The 18,571-nt window shown below is 49.4% G+C and overlaps 1 protein-coding gene across 1 annotated transcript in view; it reads right to left on the bottom strand.

Moving 5' to 3' along the window:
* Positions 1-18,571, bottom strand: part of CSMD2 (CUB and Sushi multiple domains 2) — a 460,842-nt gene that overhangs the window by 190,184 nt on the left and 252,087 nt on the right. The window contains exon 12 of the mRNA XM_012722353.1: positions 11,550-11,732. Coding sequence (XP_012577807.1) covers positions 11,550-11,732 — 183 coding nt within the window. The remainder of the gene's footprint in view (positions 1-11,549; positions 11,733-18,571) is intronic.

The following is an 18,571-nucleotide window of genomic DNA, read 5'->3' on the forward strand; positions in this document are numbered from 1 at the left end:
CTTTCTGCATGAGGAGAGAATGCCCTAGGGACAGACAGGTCCAAGTCTGGGCTCCAGAATGAGAGCTACTGAGAGCCCAGCTGAGCTCTGCAAGGGAAACAGGCTTCCATGGGATGTGTATGAGAAGTAAATATTTGTTGTTGCAATTCATGAGATTTTTGGACATTTTATGCCACAGGAAAAGTTATAAAGAAGGATATGAAATAAACAGAAAGTAAAGGATTTCTCTTTTGGATAAAGCAATTACAGAAGGCCTCTCTGGGGAGGTGACAATTGGGGGTGATGAGAAAGATCTAATCTCCAGAGGAGCAGCAATCCAACATGGTGAACTATGAGTGCAAAGGCATTGAGGCAGGAAGCGCTTAGAGTATGTGAGGATCTGAAAGAGGGCCAGTGCATCCGGGCAGAGTAAGCGAGGGGAGTGGCATGGCACGAGAGGAGAGGAGGAAGGGGCCGGTCACACAGGGCCTCATAGGCCTTTTGCTCAGAGACAACCCTCAGCATCCAAAGCACTCAAATTAGGTTCACTCCCCTTCTTGGTACAATGCCTATTGGATCATGGTGAGGGAAGCCACAGAATAAACTCCTCAGACTGGGACACTTTTGAGAATGAATGACAGTTTTGCTAAGAATTACCTTAGGGCAAAGGTGTTAACTGGGATTGTCCCGGGCACTTGGGATGTATGGTCACCCCACTTGTGGTCCTTTCATTTCCTCCCACAAAAGTCTCCGTCACTGTGAGGAAGTAGCTGCTACCTCAAGGTCCTTGTCCATAATCCAATCCCCTTCTGGACCTGGAATCCTAACACAAAGCTCACTGGTGGCAGCTGAACAAATGCTAAGTTCTTGCCTCCTATGCGCCCTGCTCCCTGAACCCCCTTAGAGGCTGGAAGGCTCATAGTATAAACAAACTGATGACTGAGCACCAAGCCACCTCCTGTCCATCCTCTGGGAATGACCCACTGTCTGGATCCCCCCGCCATGCATCTGGACTAAACCGCACCCCCCCCACACACACACATAGCTGCTGTCACCCTGGCCTTGCAGCCCCTTCACTGAGACCTGCTTCATTCCACAGCCAGGCTCAGAACTGGGGCCCTGCTCTGCACTCCTGGGAAGAAGCCGCATCCACACTCCTGTGGTTCAGCGTTTGCCTTGAGAACAGTCTCAGTTCTTTGGAAAATACGTAAGGGCAAGCCAAGCCGCTACCCCCAAAGCTGGAACAAATGTGAATCCTCTTGAAATGCTTGGGTTTGCTTATTAGTTTTCATTCCCTACTGGACACTTTTATTGGGTGGGATGGGACTGTTCCTCACTGAGTTTGTTTCCATATATGTATACAAGGACTGATGACTTCTAAATGCACCTTCCTTGTGAGGCGTCCCTGCGCCGAGGCTGAGTGCAGCAGTGTGTGGAGGCCATGGCTCCACACGTGCTACTGGTGAGGGGGTCTCTGAGTCCCAGCGGTCTACTGAGCAGCCAAGAGGCATCTCCCCACCTGTCCACGGACAAGGGATCATTGTTCTAACAAGGAAGGCTCCAGCCGAAAGGTTTCTCTCTGGAGTTCAGCTCCTCTAATCCTCAGCGAACGTGCAGGTAACTCTAAACCCTGAAGATTCTGACAAAACTCGTTTAACAGTTAGCCTGAGAGTTCCCTTCAAGGCCAGGGAGAGCACGCCCTGGCTCCCTATGCAAGATGGGAGTTGATCCGGTGACCTAGGGCACCCGTCTCCCGGGAGCCTCTCAGGTTTCCTTAGTACAAAGAAACTGGGGGAAAGATCTATGAACACAAAGCAGGTAGCCACAACCCAGAGAAGGTGACTAGGACCTTCCCCAGCAGCCACAGAGAGCAGGCCCACCACAACACCCCAGGCTGACTGTCATGGGCTTCTAAGCAGGTCAGGTGACAAATGTGCCCCAGGCTCACAGAATGGGGGAGGATTCTGGAAGGGCTTTGGTCTCTTGCTCCTAAACCAGAAGCTGGGAAACAGCCCCTACAGGTGCAACCCTGGGTGTCAGTGAGCACTCCTTGGCAGGCCTGGTGGACCACAGTGGAGAAGGCGCATCCTGTGGCGAGGTCAGGGGACATTTGGCATGTGCCTAACTGAGAAGTGTACAGTGGGAAAGGAACCAAGTAGCTGATCTGAAAGGTGAAGTAGGCATGGCAGACAGAAGTCGGTCCCTAAAGCCATTCAAAGCAGAGGTCGCAGCCTGGATTAGACTCTTGGTCAGGATGAGGTTTCTAGTCCCCAGTGCACCCTACTGCAGCCCCAAGATACCATGGACCAGGGCTGCTAGCTATAGGGCTGAGGCCTTTGCGTTGGTTGCTATGCTAAGCTGTGTTTGCAGTTTGGTTCTGGACAGAGTTTTCAGTTGGAGTGGGCTTACATTCTGCCAGGGTTATGATTTTCCAAGAAGTCTTTTAAAAGCCTTCCAACGGGAATACATTTTTCCATTCTGGTAGCACTTTGTGGCTGCATCTATTATTGCAAAGCTTATGGACAGAAGTACGTGCTTCCTGCTCTTACTAGACTTTGAACTCTTGGAGGGCAAAGACTGAGTTAGCCTTGTGCTCTTTACTCTTCTAGTGCAAAGCATGGTGGCCAAGGAACAGCAGTCTCTTCCCTCCACATTCTGCTGCAGTCAAATGAGAGCAACAGCAGGCAAACACAACGTCAAGTTGTCACGTCAAAGCAGTGGACCACTGCAAGCCTCACCAGGATAGCGACACGGGGTCTACCTTCCTGGACTCCAGAAGGTCCCAATCATCACAACCAAGTTATGGCACCTCAACCTGGCTAGCCGCAGAGAAATATCGTGACAACAACATAAGCCACATGGGCCATAGTCTCATGCCTTGGGGGGGCTACCATCTTGTTAGGGCGCCAATACTCTCACAAATGACCCAAAACTCCTCTGCAAGGAACTGGCATGCAGTAGACATTCCATGTTTGTTAGTGGCTCACAAATGTGGCCCAGCATCCAGACTACCCACAATCCTTGAGTTCCATCCCAGACCTGCTGAATCAGAATTTCTGAGGATGAAGCCAGAATTTTGTAGATTCAAAAACCTTGGAGTGATTTGAAGAATCAGCTACTTCTAATAGCATCATTAAGTACCTGCCGATTTTAAAATAAAAGGAACAGGTGATGCTGGTGCCTCACACTGGCCTAGGAGGATGAGTGTTGACTATCTCCTTGGACCTGGAAAGGCACCTCTACAAAGCCTGCCTGGTGTGCCCTCATCCAGGTATACAGAAGACCTTATTCCCTGGATCTGGTTCTTACAGCCAGATCCTGAGCCAAGTGCAGCCATGGGGACTATCACGGGGAAGCCCCATCACTCAAACCAAGCACGAGGTGTGGGCACATGACTCCCCTGAGTCGGCATCAGGAGGGCCTGTGTGGAGACGCACTGACCCCGAGGCCCACGTTTCTGGACCTCCCCAGTCCCTCCATGTGTGTCCCAGTCTAGGAACTGGGCTTCTGCTCTGGCTCATCATCAGGAGTTTCTACTCAAGGGGATGACCTCTTCGCATGACTCGGGGGGTCCTTGATAAAGCAGGCGCTCTTTGGCTCTGCCTGTCAGAGTAAATGCACAAGTCCTCTCCAGTCCCTGCTGTGAGTAATGCCTCCTGAAACTGCAGCCTTCAGCTGCAGCAGGGGAAGACTCCGCCTGAGGGCCTGATTCAGTCCAGAAGCCATCACTCCCATAAAGAATCTGACTAAGAATAAAGGTCACAGACAACATAAGCTCTGCACTGGCCTAGTAGGACAGGTGTTGACTCTCTTCCCTTGGACACCTGACCAGGAGGTTCAGGTGGTCCCCTCTGTGAGCCACCCCAGGTCCCAGGGGAGGGGCCTGGGCTGCTCATGCTGACTTTCCATTTCCAGAATTTGGCCTGAAATAGAAATATGGACCGAAAGAAACCCCGCATTTTCGGCTTATTTCCTGAGGCCACTTGTGAGGGAATGGGACCTTCACGGAAGCCTAGAGAAATGAGGAGAATGTGCCATCAAGCAGAGGGAGCTCACACAGGCTTGATGATGGCCGCTGCCCCAGATCACAGGCTGGGCCAGGATACTCTTGCACACATGGCTGATGCTGCAAAGCAGGCAGATCTCGAGTATGGCTCCCAGTACGTGAAAAAGGCAATTTCCAAGGATTCTAGCTTTTGTTGGTCACATTTTCTGGGCCAAAGGAGAGGATGTTTGAAATTGCACTTGTGGAAAATCTGGGATTATATATTTATAGGGAATACCAGGGTTCAGCCAGAGAGGGGAGGAAAATGAGGACAAGCTTTACTCGTGCACAGGATACAGAGGTCCAGGAGGTGGTGGGGGCGCTGGGAGAGTGAAAAAGTACCTGTCTATTTTAACAATAAAGGTAGCCAGTGATGTATGTGACCTATACGAAGAAGACCACAAAGTTGCTCTATTTAGAAACATGAAAGCAGATGAACAGAAAGAGTGACACCCTGCTTCTGGGTGGGAAGGCTGTGTATTATAAAAATGCTTATTTTCTTCAATTTAATTTATAGTGTAATAGGAGTGCAAATACAAAACCCCAATAGGATTTTTCTTTCGCTCTAACAAAATGATTCTAAAATTAATTTTGAACAACAAACAGATGAGAATAACAATGAATATTCTGAAAGAGAAAATAATTAAGGGAGGAAGGAGTCGTTTCCAGCTCTGCCAGATATTAGAACATATTATAAAACAACAATTAAAATTATTCAGTACCGGTGCTAAGATAGAAATAGAACAGCAGAACAAAGTGGGGACTCAAGGAATAGACTTAACTACATTTGAGGATTCAATATGTGATAAAACAATTCACTGCCCTGGAATCAAAAGGGAAATGAATTACTTAATAAATTGTGTTGGAAAACTGTGTAATAGTTTGGACAATATTATACATTCATCTAAATAAACTCCAGATGGATTAGCAATTAGATTTAAAAAACAAATCAAATTACTGACAAATAACCAAAAATAGAACACACTGTTTCTCAGATCCATGGCAGAATGAGCACTTTGTCAGTTCTGAGAAGCAATCACAGATCGGGAGAGAACTTCCTACATCAAGCTGTACAACAATGATCCAATGCAAAATAGAGAAACGAAACTTTAAAAAAGAAAACACAGGTTGGAGAAATAGGCCAAATACCAATAAAGAGTTTCTATTCACGAGGCAGAAAGAACTCTTGCACTGGGGTGGGAAAGATCAGCACAGCACCTCTCGCACATCTCAGGACAGACATTGCTGCCGGGAGCAAGGAACAAATGCTCTGTGGGCCCGTTAGAGAGCGCCAGACACTGGCAATCCCAGCTGGCCTATCTTTGCCGTGTCCTGGAGTGGAAATACTGATGTTTTGACCGCTTGGCACAGCATGGACAGACATCCCAAATCACCTCTCTCCAGATGCGACTCCCAAGGACCTCCCCTCTCCCCATCGCACCTCCTTTCCTTCACTGGCATGAATCTGGCCCAGCAGCCAGCCTCTTCAGTCCCCACAGTGCTCAGACTGGCAGTGAGCTTGTGCGTGTGCCCATGAGTACATATGTGTGTATCCACCGAACATCCCCTTGGCCCAGAGACCTACACCCTCTGGCCCCTCTCAGCACCCAGAACTGCCACTTGGGTGTCTCCTTTTCCAAGAGGACCCCAACTTCGTCCTTTCTCCTCTGGGGCCCAACTACTGTGATGGCAATGATGCCAGGTCTGTGCTGTGTGAGCAGTGGGGTGGTCATCCGCCTGCCCAGCACCCATTCTGAGATCAGCTGCATCACCAGTGCGCAGTGAAGATGTGTGAAATCAAAGAACGAATCTTCACGGGGGCAGGTCCTATTTTGAAGAACGAAAGCACACTTAAATTTACATAATTATGTCTGTCTTCACGTTTGAGTGAGCTCTTTGAGGTCAAGGACTGTGCCCAACTCATCTCTGGAGCTGCAGCACTTATCACAACATTTGGCACTTTGCAGAAGTCGACAAGGATGTGCTGTAGGGACACATTCAACGTATACCTATTAAATTAGCCATTTTTAAAAGGCCACACAAATACTTGAGGTTTGGTGGAGCTGATAAAGGTTATAAGCGATAAATGTGACCTATCTGAAGAAAACCACAAAGCTCTTATATTTAGAAATGTGAATGTAGAATGAATATAAAAGAGATATATGCCATATTTCTAGATGGGAAAGTCGCATATTACATGACTCTTACAGCTCTTGCTATTAGCATTATTAACTGCCACGTTTTAGGGGAGCCATAGAAGAGTGTAGATCAGGGCTATAAAAGTATTCATACTCTTCCCCGACAATCTCACTCCCAGACATTTATCCTAAGGTAATCACTCAAGAGAAGGGAGAAAAAAAAAATACACACGTGCATGAAGATATTCATTCTATTCTTATATAACATAATTAACACAATTGGTTGGCTAAGTCATGGTCCATTTAGTGTACAGAATATTCCATTGACATTGAGGATGAGGACAACAGAAGACATGCAGCATCACGACACGATACGCAACCTAACATGAACTGTACAACACAGGATGTGAAATCTGAACATTCACTCCAGACTATGCATCCATGGGCGAGAGAGAATCAACAAGGAATGGCTAAATTTGAAGTTGGTTTTGGTTGAAGGAAGTGAAATCATAAGTATTTTATTTATTTACACCTTACATTTATATAAGCTTAAAATAGTAGAAACACTAAAAGCCGGTGTTGAGCATTGGCCTTCGAGTTCCAGATACTTCCTGAGATAGAGGCACAGCACACTCTGTAGGACATAGCACTGAGAGGACACCCCTCACAACCTGGACAGAATTACCCCACCCTCATCCTCAAGGACCTCCAGTTTCGAATTTGACCAGGAACAGGCATACCTCTTATGCAGTTGACTTTTACATGGTAGGTTGTCCATAAATCACAGACTGCTGGATAAACAGATGGGGAGAAGGGATGAGTTATAAGAGCAGGGAACGGCTCTGGCATGCGTGCATCACAAAGTGGTATGCAATACTAGTACCGGCAAGCCAGAGAGCTGGCCTCTGCCTAACCCCTGTGACTTGAGTGCAACTCAGTCTGCTTCAGTACTGTGGTCTAGCATTTCTGTCCTGAAGTTTCTATGTCCTTCTTGCTGCAAATGACCCATGGGATTCTGGAAATCTGCTGCAATGAAGAAAGTGTAAGATTTGGGGCTACAGCCTGCTCTGTCAGTTAACGGGTCAAATTCTGATCCACCATGCCACAGTTCTACAACCTCCTAGTTAGTTATCTTGCCTCCTGAAACTGCCTGCATCTGTAAAATGAGCGAATACTCCATAAAGCTGCAGGGAAGACTCATCTCCTCCCAAAGACAAAACATTTCATATCACCAGTATTCTCCTCCACCCCCCTTCCTCACTGCCATAACTCCAACATAGATGCTACTCAGAGTCTCAAATACACAGATTATTTTAAATTTGGAATTTGACAAGACTAGAGTATCTTAGATGAGTGGTTCTCAATTTTGAATGGTTTTTCTCCCAGGGGATATATGGCAATGTATGGAGACGTTTGGGTTGTCACAACCGGTAGAGAGAGAGAAAAAAAGAGAGAGAGAGAGTGTGTGTGTGTGTCTACTGCTGGCTTCTAGTGTGTAGAGGACAGAGATGCTGAGAAGACATCCTATAATGCATGACTGTATATTGAATTATTTGGTCCAAGTTGCCAGTGATGTTACGATTCAAAGTCCCCATGACCTAGGGATCAAATTTACCCCTTTGTCCACCCCTTTGTCCAGAAATGTGTGTGTGTCCAGACTGGGGTAGGGGGTTAGGGAGAGGTACCCTGGGGATAGGAGAGAACCATTCCTCAAAAACATCCCTATATAGACCATCTTGCTTTATCTTTCAGCTCTTCCAGGCCTACCTCAAGCTCTGTATCCTCTGTGCCATTTTCTTTGCACAGCCGAGGGCCCACTTGTCTTGAGGTCTGGCTGCTGATTTGTGACTTCCACTTGTATACATCCCAGTAGGCCCTGCCTTCACATATGCCACATACATTAAGAATGAGCAATTAGGCTTCACACCTTCTCCTTGTGGCTTAGGAAATGGCAAAGGAATGCCTGCTTTTGTACATTCTTGGCATATCTCTGGCAAAAGCTGTTTTGAAACTTCTTTTGAAAGTGGCTGTTAATGGACTGATAATTGGTTTCCTGGCTTCCTTATGAAGTGTGAAGTGTTCTGCTAGCCTGTCAACAAAGCATCAAGTATTTTGCAAACCACCATCAGAGTTATTTGTATCTTGCTTCTCACTGTATCTCTTATTGTGAAGGTATAACTGGACTGAGTTGTAAGGAAAAAGCTCTCTATTCTTTTGTAAGGAAAGAAACTGCCAGAATTTCTGGGAAGGTGAAGAATACATGCAATGTGGCCAGGCTTTCTCATCCGCATACCAGGTTAAGGAAATTTCTTAGGCAGGGGCTGACAGCACTGAAACCACGCCTGATGCTTGGTCCCAGGTAAACACTCAGTCAGTACTGTTGAGTGGATGGAAAGTGGTTCTACTTTCAACTGCTTTGAGCCGAGATCTCTGGAGATAAGAATTAACCAAGGAGGAAGAGAGAGTTAGAAGAAAGAGGCTGGCTCCATCTTGTCTCTGAAAATGCTTTTTCACGGTGAGAAACATCATCTGTTTTAAAACCCAGATGAAAAAAGATCATCCATGGAGCGTCTACTACTGTGAGGGCAGCTTGAAAGCCAATGAAATGGCTCTGAAGTCTCTGCTGCTACAGAACATATTTGGGAACAAGAAGGAAAGAGTGTATTTACGGTCTCAGTTGGGCAATTCCCTAGCAAAGCGTGGTTTTGAAGAAAGTGTTGCAAGAGAAGAACAACGCACCACTGGCACTTCTCTGGACAATTGTTCAAAGAAATTTGAGCCATCCATTGGTTTCTCCAACCCCTTCTAAGTCCTAGAAAGATAAGAACAGTACTGTTTGCTAAAAACTGTATTAATATTTATTAAGCTAATGTGTGCTGACGTATAGGACATATACCTGACTTGTTCTTCTGAGTGCGCGTTTATGCCCGCTGGCGAGAACACAGCGACGGACGGCACTGTTTTATGTATTTTCCTAGCTGCGTACAGGCATGATCTCTTCCCTATTGATCCACGCTAGGATATATTTGATCAGAGGTGAGGGAGGAGCGGAACACCAAACACCAAACTGGAGCATCATCCCTCCAAATCTGACCTGCTCTGTAAACGATCCACTTTTGAAAGTGGTTTCCAAGCATCCTTGTGGAAAGCATGAGGACTGTTCAAATTGTAATTAGATTTCTCTGTAAATAGGACCAAAGAGGCTTCGCATCTTTGGAGCAGGCACAGAGTGCAACGCTGTTAGCTAGACGAGTCACCCAACACCAGAGATGATATCTTGGCGGCCACGGAGCTGCACCAGGACTAAGGAATGTGTCTCCAAATCTTGAATTCAACCTTGTTTCGGTGACAGGACTTTCTTATCAACACCTTTCACCACCAGTTAGACTGTGAGCTCCCTGAGGGCAAAGCCCAGGACCAAGGGAAGCGCTGGTAGAGCTGACAGACTGCAGACGGTGGCCCCTCACCTTCAGGAAACAGGAATGAGACCTTCCTCTGTGGTGCAAAGGCATGAGACCAACTGGCACTGCCAGCCTCCCCCACTGAAGCCAGAATCCTGAGATGCAAACCGGGTCCTGTTACACCCAGTGTCCAGAAAAGATGGGGTGATGGGAGTCCCCTCCCTAGGCCCCAGAGTCACTCTAGAGTGTCTACTTCACAGTTCTCCTCAGTCAGCCTCAGGCTCTTCTTCCTCATTTTAAACCACAGAGAACATCACGCTGTACTTGCCAGGCTGGCTCTGTCTGCTTATTCTCAGCTGTTGGTAAGCGCTGCCCAATCACTGGAGGCTGAAACCAAGAGTCTGCTGAGCAGCACTTCAAGGTCCTCTGCCCGACTGAAGGTTTTAAGAAGGTTTTCTAAAACTACCCCTAAGAGCCAAAGAGTCAAGCAAATTCTTGAAGGACTGCACCCACCCCTCCCCTCTCCCCCGCCCCAGGTGGCATTCTGCTACTGGTTTCTTGCTCAGCTTGTGGGGCCAGGAATGTATCCTACCCAATTCATTCTCAGCCTGCCCCAGATGCTCGCCTCCCCCCTCTCCTTCTCCTGCCTTTTTTACCTAAATGGATTTAGAGAGTAAGCCCCATGGTATGTAGGGTTCCTGCAGCCTATAGCTTACCTTCTGAGGCCCTGTCCCCAGTCCCCTTTGCAGAGCTAATGCTTCACCCACCCATGCCTGGGCTTGGTCTTCACCACTGCCAGCCCCCTTTTTCCTGCTCGCCCTGAGCAGGCCCTGGCTGACTTGGCTCATGGTGGGTTCCCAGGCTAATGCTCTTAGATACTATATTCTAAACATGTCAGGCAGATTTCAGGCAGTTTAATTTTTTCAATAAGGACGATTTGTTTAATGTGTATCTAAGAGTGGTCTGATCTTTAAACCTCTGCAAGAATTTTTACATAAATTCACAAGCCATCAAAAATGCTTTGTCAAACTAAAGTGATTTTTTTGTTTGTTTGTTTCAAAGTATAATCATCGTGGTATGACCCAGCTTGCCAACTCACACAACACACTCTCAGCCATCACTGATGCCTCTGGGGTGACTCTCCCGTGGTCCCGAGGAACCCCATTTTCTACCATGCCCTAAGAAGTCCATACAAGGATCAGGGGGTCAGGCTATCTGCCTTTCCCCGAGAGAAGCAGATGGAAGGAGATGGAGAGGGAACGTGCCAAGGATTAGGAGAAGTGACAGCCTGGAGGATTGGAACCTGGGGTTTCTCAATGGAAACCAACTCTTTTTCCTCCCTTTGCATCACACATTCCCCTCTCCCTTGCCAGCGCTACTGGGACCAAGGGCTTAAAGTATTACTTGCGCCGAAAGTATGGTCATGACCATCCAAGAAGAAAGGAAAGACCAACAGGTCTTCATGGAACAAAAGATCAACAATCCAGACAGCTCGGTCTCCACCCCTCCCTAAATCCAGTCCAAGAGGAAGCAATTTGAGGAAACTTCCTACACCCCAGCAAGGCCATGCTTTCCCACTGTGCCCAGAGGCTGGTACAGAGTTTACAGTCTTACCCATTTGCCACTCCCTTCCACCCTGGTTCATATGTAGGTGTCATGGGTGACAGCAAGAGGATAGGACACATCCAGGTATGAGTCTCGTGACTCAGCCCAGTGGCCTCGACCTTGTTCTTAAGAATCCACCAGAGAGGATAAGACAGCGCTGAGGAAGGCCCCCCCAGTGTCCAGAGCTACCCCTGTCAGCACCACTGGCTACGTTACTGCCAGAAACAAGGACCCAGACAGCAGTGATGCCAGGAGCAGAAGAACCCAGCCGAGTGAAGCTGTTGTTACGACCTTCCCAAAGATGGGGCCCCTGGGTGAGTTAGGACGTGAGCCCTGCCTCTTGGCAGAAACCCCAAAGGAGCCTTCTCCCTGCTCACTTACACACACAGCCAGGCTTCTTAGCTGACCACTGGTTATTCTTTTGGCACGTGATTGCCTTCTGCCCCACCAGCTCAAAGGCAGGCTGGCACTCAAACTTGAGTGTGTCACCATGGCGAAACCGGGAGCCTTCCCTCCGGCCATAAGCAGGGATGCCGGGGTCACCACAGCTGCCCTGCTCGATCTCTGGAAGACAGGAAGACAGAAAACAGACACAAAAGGTGACTTGGTACCTCTGAAGCTTCATATCACATGCTCCACTGCACCTTGGTCATGAGTTGGCGCTCAGACCAAGTGACATAGGTAGAATCAAGAATGAGAAATCCTGCAATTTTCTGATAAAAACCAGCAGCCTGGGAGGAATGGACTCACTAGCTAGTCTGTGCTGAGACTGTACCCACGCCATGTTTCAGTGTTTAGAGTTCTTCATTCAGGGGTGGTGCACCTGTCTACATTCTTTGTGGGGTAACTCTCCCACCAGTCACAAGTCCCTGAATGTGGAGACTTCCTTACCGAACTTGGCATTCAGATGATTAATGTCACTTGATAAATCTAAAGGGCAGCCCCTTCCTGAATGGTGACGGTCAGTGCAAGAGGAGAGGCTTGCTGCCTCCTTCCCCAAACCAGAGCTCAAATGACAGTCCATACTCAGTGCCTTCTGATATGGAAGCACTTCCACAGAGATAGCTTTTTAATTCAATTTGTGATGGTTCAGGTGAAATGAAACAAATGACTCATTAAGTATGCTTTTAAAGTTCACTTGGTTCAACAGAGCTGAGTCAGACATGGAGTCAGGACGCAGGGGTCCTGACTGGCTGGTTGCCTCTGGAGTTAGTCAGGACCCAGATGCTTTAGGAAAGGATTCCTGGCCAAATCCTTGGATCGCCTCTGGAGTCATCCCTACTTTCCATGGAGACCTGTGCTTGGTGCTGTGAGAGTTGAAGAGCGGAGGGTGATGTGAAGGGAAGGAGAAGAAGAGGGGGAAAGGAGCAGGGGAGAGCTCTGGCCCCAGGGAGGTGGGAGGCAGGAGGCGTCCTGTAGGGAAGATGGGGAGCCAAGGACTGGAGTCCTGCTGAGGTTGGCTGCAAATTCTGAGATCGGGGAGAGCAGGCGCGGGAGTCACCAGGGGAGTGTTTGGAACCCTTCTCAGGTTTGTCAGGCCACGGGGACCCTGTCTTTCTGTAGACACCCTCGTGGGCTGTGAGGTGCCACTGTGCTCAGGTCCTGATCCATGACCCCCACAGGGACGGGCGTGGGGCAGCAAAAGCTTTCTTCCCAGAACTGTTGGGCCTGACCAGGGCTGCCAATGTTAGCCCCACCCACTGCTGTATATGGGCGGGCTCTTGATGACAACATGGCGTTACCCTGGAAACCAGGGCCTTGGGGCCTCCGCTAAGAGCTGATAGAACCAGGTATTGTAGCCAGCACTCTGAGTCTGTGTGCATATCATATCTAAGACAAACATCTAGGGTTCTCAGTGTGGGGGGACAGGGGACAAATATGATTATAGGCTTGGTCTGGGTATGGGTCAGCTCACCCACACGCCCCCCCGTCTTGGCCTCTACACACACATCTGTACAGCAGAACCCTCCTTTGAGGGTTCAGAACAGCTGGCTTTTCTGGGCCCCGGCTAGGGGAGGAGGGTGCACATTGAGGCACTCCTGGGAAGGTGGCCCCTTTGTTCCAGGTCCCAGAGCACCAGGGAATCTTCTGGAGAAGAAGGGGCCCCAGTGACTAGCTGACCGACAGCAAGGTCCTTCTTCTTCCAATATCCCAAACAGGCCCGCTCCTGGATGACCTGTCCCTGCAGCCATTCTGAGGCCTGGTGAACACTACCCCGCATTTTTAGACAGAACTAGTTCCTCCTGCCCAAGCCAGGACCTGGATTTCAGGCTTCCAGGGAGGCCCAGTGAGGAGAGGAAACAAACATGGAGGCCTCTGCCTGCTTCCCTGCCCCGAGTACTGGTCTCGGGTGGGCTCAGCTCAGGAGAACAGCACCTTAGCGGGACACAGCCCTCCACACCTGCCCTCACCTCACCCAATTTCTCCGGCTTTCACTGCCCTGAGAAGCATGTCATGAGCGCTGCTGGTGTCCCCGTCCCATGCTGGACACCTGAGACCTGGATAAGCGTCCTGCTCTCCAACCTAGTGCTAGCATTAAGGAGGGCTTCTTGGAGGAGGTGACATCTAAGCAGTAGTCTGAAGGCTGTGCCTGAACCCATTGCAGCAATATTTACAACAGCCAAGACATGGAAACCACCTAAGTGACTGTTCACCGATGATTGTTCACTGTCCACTCACTCACTCTCTCTCTCATAAACACACACACACACACACACACACACACACACACTGTAATATCTGTCAGCCACTCCATGGATGAAACTTGAAGGCAATATGCTAAGTGAAACAAGTCAGTTAGAGAATGATAAATAATACATGGTATGATTTAGACATTTAGGTGAAGAATCTCCAAACAGTGAACTCATTAACACAGAGTAGACTTGTGGTTGCCAGAAGTGTGATGGGTGGGTGATGGGAGAAACAGGTGAGGCTGGTGAAAGGTACCAACTTTCAGCTATAAGATGTGTTGGAGGGAGGTATACACACATGGTAATGACAGTTAACTAAGGTATATTGTATATTTGAAAGTTGTGAAGGGAGAAAAGTTTAAAAGTTAACACACATGGTCCTCCCTGTTGGCTCAAGGGGTTGTTTCAGCACTGTGAAGCTCTGGGCAGTCACTGCAGCATGATGCTCCCCCTGGCCAGGGAACTGGTCTGCATGACTCTGCAGGCCTCTGCTGTCTCACTGCTGCTCCCCGCAGCAGTGTATTTCAGTAGACTCACCTATGCTGCTCCCCACACTCTCTAGTGAGCCCTCTCAACACCTCCACACTTCTGTCTTATACCCCAGCTCTTGTATCCATAGATAAATAAAATAAATCTTTAAAAAAAGGTAACATATGCACAAGTCTTTGCTGGATGTACTAAATGACCTTAATGTTGTAATGATTTCATAATATGAACATGTATCAAATCATCACATTGCACAATTTAAACTTACACAATGTTATATGTCAATTACATCTCAATACAGGTGGGGGGAAATGCCAGAAAGGAATAAGTGGGAGAGAGGGGTGAGGAAGGACCTGTCATAGGGGGTGGCGGGGAGCCATGGGAAGTCTCAGAGGTAAGACTGTAGAATTGCAAGGTATGGAGGGAGCAGTGAAAAAAGCCAACTGACAGTAATCATTTCTGACTTGGATGACTAGTGACTACTGCTGCTGCTGATGTAACTAGCCAAGTCACAGAGCTAGAAGAGGTGGACTGAGACACCAGCTGAGAAGGTATAGTTCTGGGGCTCTTAACCACTGTGCCACTTCACTCCTCTCCAAATACAAGCACTTCCTCCAGGTCAATGAGCGGGAAAGCTGGAAAAAGCGGGCAGGGCCAAGGCCTGACAGGGCTGTGCCGGCTGCCAGAGGGAAGGACCTAGACAGCAGCACTGAGGAGTCCATAGAGCTTCACTCTAGTCAGCATTTCATCATATGCACTTGTGAAGAGCATCCTGGCTCCCGTCTGGGGACTGGTCTGGGGTAGTAATTCTGGAGGGGAGAAGACCATTTATTCATGCAACAAACACTTGTGTATCTTAGGGTGAGCCACCGAGCTGGCTCGGGGGTGCAATGGAGAGCAAAGCAGACAAGCCCAGCCTCCATAGGACCCCACTCCAGTGGGAGGCTCTCAGTGGGGGGTGTTTTGATGGCATGAAGGACTGGACAGAGAGGAAGGAGAGAGGCCTGCATAGCAAGAGGCTACAGACCATGCTGAGTGCACTACAGGGCTCTAATGTGGCTGCAGGCTGGGCAACAGAGGCTGCTGTCACCTGCAAGAGGGCAGGAAGAGAAGTGGTCTGGATGGTCAACACAGGGTGTGTGGGGAGTTCAGCAAACTGGCACCTCCAAGTACGACATTTAGCAAAAAGTGGGTATAGGGACCCTAAGTTCAAGGGAGATGCCAGGTCTGGAAATACAGAATTTTGGATTCAGATCATAGATGGCACAGGAAGCTGTGAGAAGGCTGGGTCACCCAAGGACAGGGACAGTGACACCAGCCCAGCGACGGGAGGCACACTGTAGGCAGCAGCAGAATGTGGTGGTGAGATCCTGGGGAATGGGGTCACAGACGCTGAGAGAATAGGCGATCAGCAGTGTCAGCTGCTCCAGGGAGGTTCTGACAAGACTGAAGAGTAGGACAGTGAAAGGAAGGCGCGGCACCAGCAGCAGCCCACACTCTGGAGTAGACTGGGTGTGACGAAGGGCCACATCCAATGGAGAAGAGGAAGAAGACACAGGAAGAGCAGACTTTCAAAGAGTGCATTTCTGGCAGTAGAAGAGGGGAAGAAGCTAGGTGGCAACTCAGAAGGGGTATGGTCCGAGTGGGAAGTTTAAAAATATTTTAAATGCAGAAATCTGACTGTATTAAAATGTTTAAGTGCTACCGAATAACAATGTCTATCTGTCTACTTACCTACCCATCCATCTACCCACCTACCCACCCACACATCCACCTATCCATTCATCCACTCATCCATCCACCCATTCAACCACCCATCCATCCACCAACCTACCCATCCACCCATCCATCCATCCGTCCAATCGTCCATTCACCCATCCATCCACCAGCTCACCAATCCATCCGTCCATTCACCCATCCATCCACCCACCCACCCAGCACCCATCCATCCTTCCACCCACCCATCCATTTATCTATCCACCCATTCACCCACCCATCCATCCACCCATTGACTAAATGGTGAAGTGAGCTATGGAGGAGGGTCAGAGAAGGACAGCACAGGGCTTGAGAGAAGGCAGGAGCATGGTGGAGTGCTGGCCTTAGTGCCCAGGAAACTGCTTCTGGATGACAGGAGAGAAGAGAGAAGAGGGGGTTGCTATCAGTGTCAGATGGGATAGGAGCTGACGGAGAGCCAAGATGACAGCGGCTCTATTCCTAAGTGCAGGGGGAGCCCATGTTTATTCTGAAGGGGAGGGACTAGGGAAGGATTTGGTGCTGATAAGATTGTCCATGGTAGCTCCTCTGCAGAAGAGGAGGTTGTGGCCAGGTGACTGTCACACATGCAGTGTGGAGGTGACCCATTGAAGAGGATGGGGCACCACCAAGTGGGGCTGTGTAACTGGTCCTAGAAGCCTTCAGTCACTTGGTTCATGTAGAAGTGGGGTGAGAAATAGAAAGACAGTGGGACAGGAGTTGAGGACACTGTTCAAAGAATGACCCAAGTGTTAGCCAAGGGACTTTGGCTAAAGGACAGAAGTGAAAAAGCAGGAAGGGCTGAGGGACTGGAAAGGTCAAGTGAGGGGAAGCAGGGAGAGGAAGCAGAGAGAGGAGTGAGCGGAAGCACTGAAGGAAGGGGGGGCCCCGGAGCAGGGTGGGTGAAGTCAGCTTTTCGCGGTGCTGCAGAAGGTCAGCTGCAGCCAGAGCAGAGGGTGCTCAGAGCAAGCTGGCCATCTAGAGACAGAGGCCAGGTGCCGGCAAGACTAGGGAAGAGAGGGAGAGGCTGCCACAGGGACCGGGATGCCCCAATGAGGGAGGGAGCTGGGGGGCAGCACAAGGTCAAAGAGGAGTTCACATTGGTGCAGAGGCCCTGGCAAGTGAGGTGCAGAGCTCACCTGGGCCCCGGTGACCTGGAGGGAAGCGAACAGTCAGCAAACAGGTCCAAGGCCTGGGAGGCCTTGTGGAGACCACAGAACCAGCCTTGGGATGGTGGGGGAAGAACATGAGCAGAGCGTGGGAGCCCTTCCAGAAGGGAGAAGGAGCTTGCTTCTACACCTTGGACACCCTTATCCTGTTCTGGATCTTTCCACTAAACCCACCCAGGGGGCCGTAGGAACAAGCCCCCTGCTTCCTGCAGAAGGGTCCCTGGGCTCCACTGCCCAGACTGAAAGGCCCTTGACCTTGATCTGCCTGTCATGTGCTCACCAGGCTGACATCAGAGCCCAGAATTGCAGATGGATACCTCAAATTTTGACTTGGAGAAAATCATGCAATTTCCTGTTATCAGGCTTAACATCATTCCACTTGACAAGTGTTTATCTCGTGTTCTCCTTTTGCAGACCAGAAGCAGGAGGGTAAGTGCAAGAGAAGAGCTCCCCAAGCCCCCAGGGCCATCAGTACGGGCTCCGCACTCGACAACAACCTGAGCGGGCTGTTTCCCCCTCGTGCGCTGTTTTCTTCCTATCGTCTGTGACCAACCTCACAGTCTTCTCCCTAGGGTTTTCAATTTCTGATGCCAAATTGGAATCCTCTTTTATGACGATGTCTGTACAGAAGAAACTGCATCGTGTGTCTCTATAAACTCACTATTTGATGTGCTTCTAGAAAGGCGGTGCCCTTTGGAGGAGCAAGGGAAGTCCACATTTGGGCTGCCATTTGCTGCCCTTCCAGTGAGTGGGCTCCCTTGACCATCATCTCTTCCCTCTTTGTTAGTCTGGGCCCGAGTCCCTCTCCTCCCCACTTTCCTAAATCCAGTTCCTCAGACTCCAGGCCCCAGTCGCCAGCTCACAGATGGCCTCCCCGGCCAGCCCTCTTGAGTATTTCTCTATCTTCATTCTCTGGGCATCGTTCCCACTGACTGCCCATTGTGAGTATTCATCCATTCCTACTGTTCTAGACATTGGGGGTACAGCAGGGGGAAAGGGAAGCCACTCTCCAGGAGCCAACTGGCAGGGCTGAACCGATTCACCAGCACCACCCCCTTGCTTCCTGCTGGCAGCCAGATTGGCCTCCTTCTTTCTCATATCCCCAACCACTAGAGTGGAAGCAGGATGAGGGCAGGCCTGGACTATGCATCATCGATCTTGGGGTCCCCAGCATCTCACAGTGCCTCGACTTCAGCTACTATGTATTGTATGGAGACGGAGCTAAGGGGCAGTCTTGGTGTGGGGGTTTAGAGCTGCCTGACCCCCTGCCCGGCTCTGGGTGTAGAAACCATGACCTCATCAACCA

The sequence above is a fragment of the Condylura cristata genome, unplaced genomic scaffold, assembly GCF_000260355.1.
Source record: "Condylura cristata isolate star-nosed mole 26May11 unplaced genomic scaffold, ConCri1.0 scaffold00008, whole genome shotgun sequence".
Lineage (NCBI taxonomy): Eukaryota > Metazoa > Chordata > Mammalia > Eulipotyphla > Talpidae > Condylura > Condylura cristata.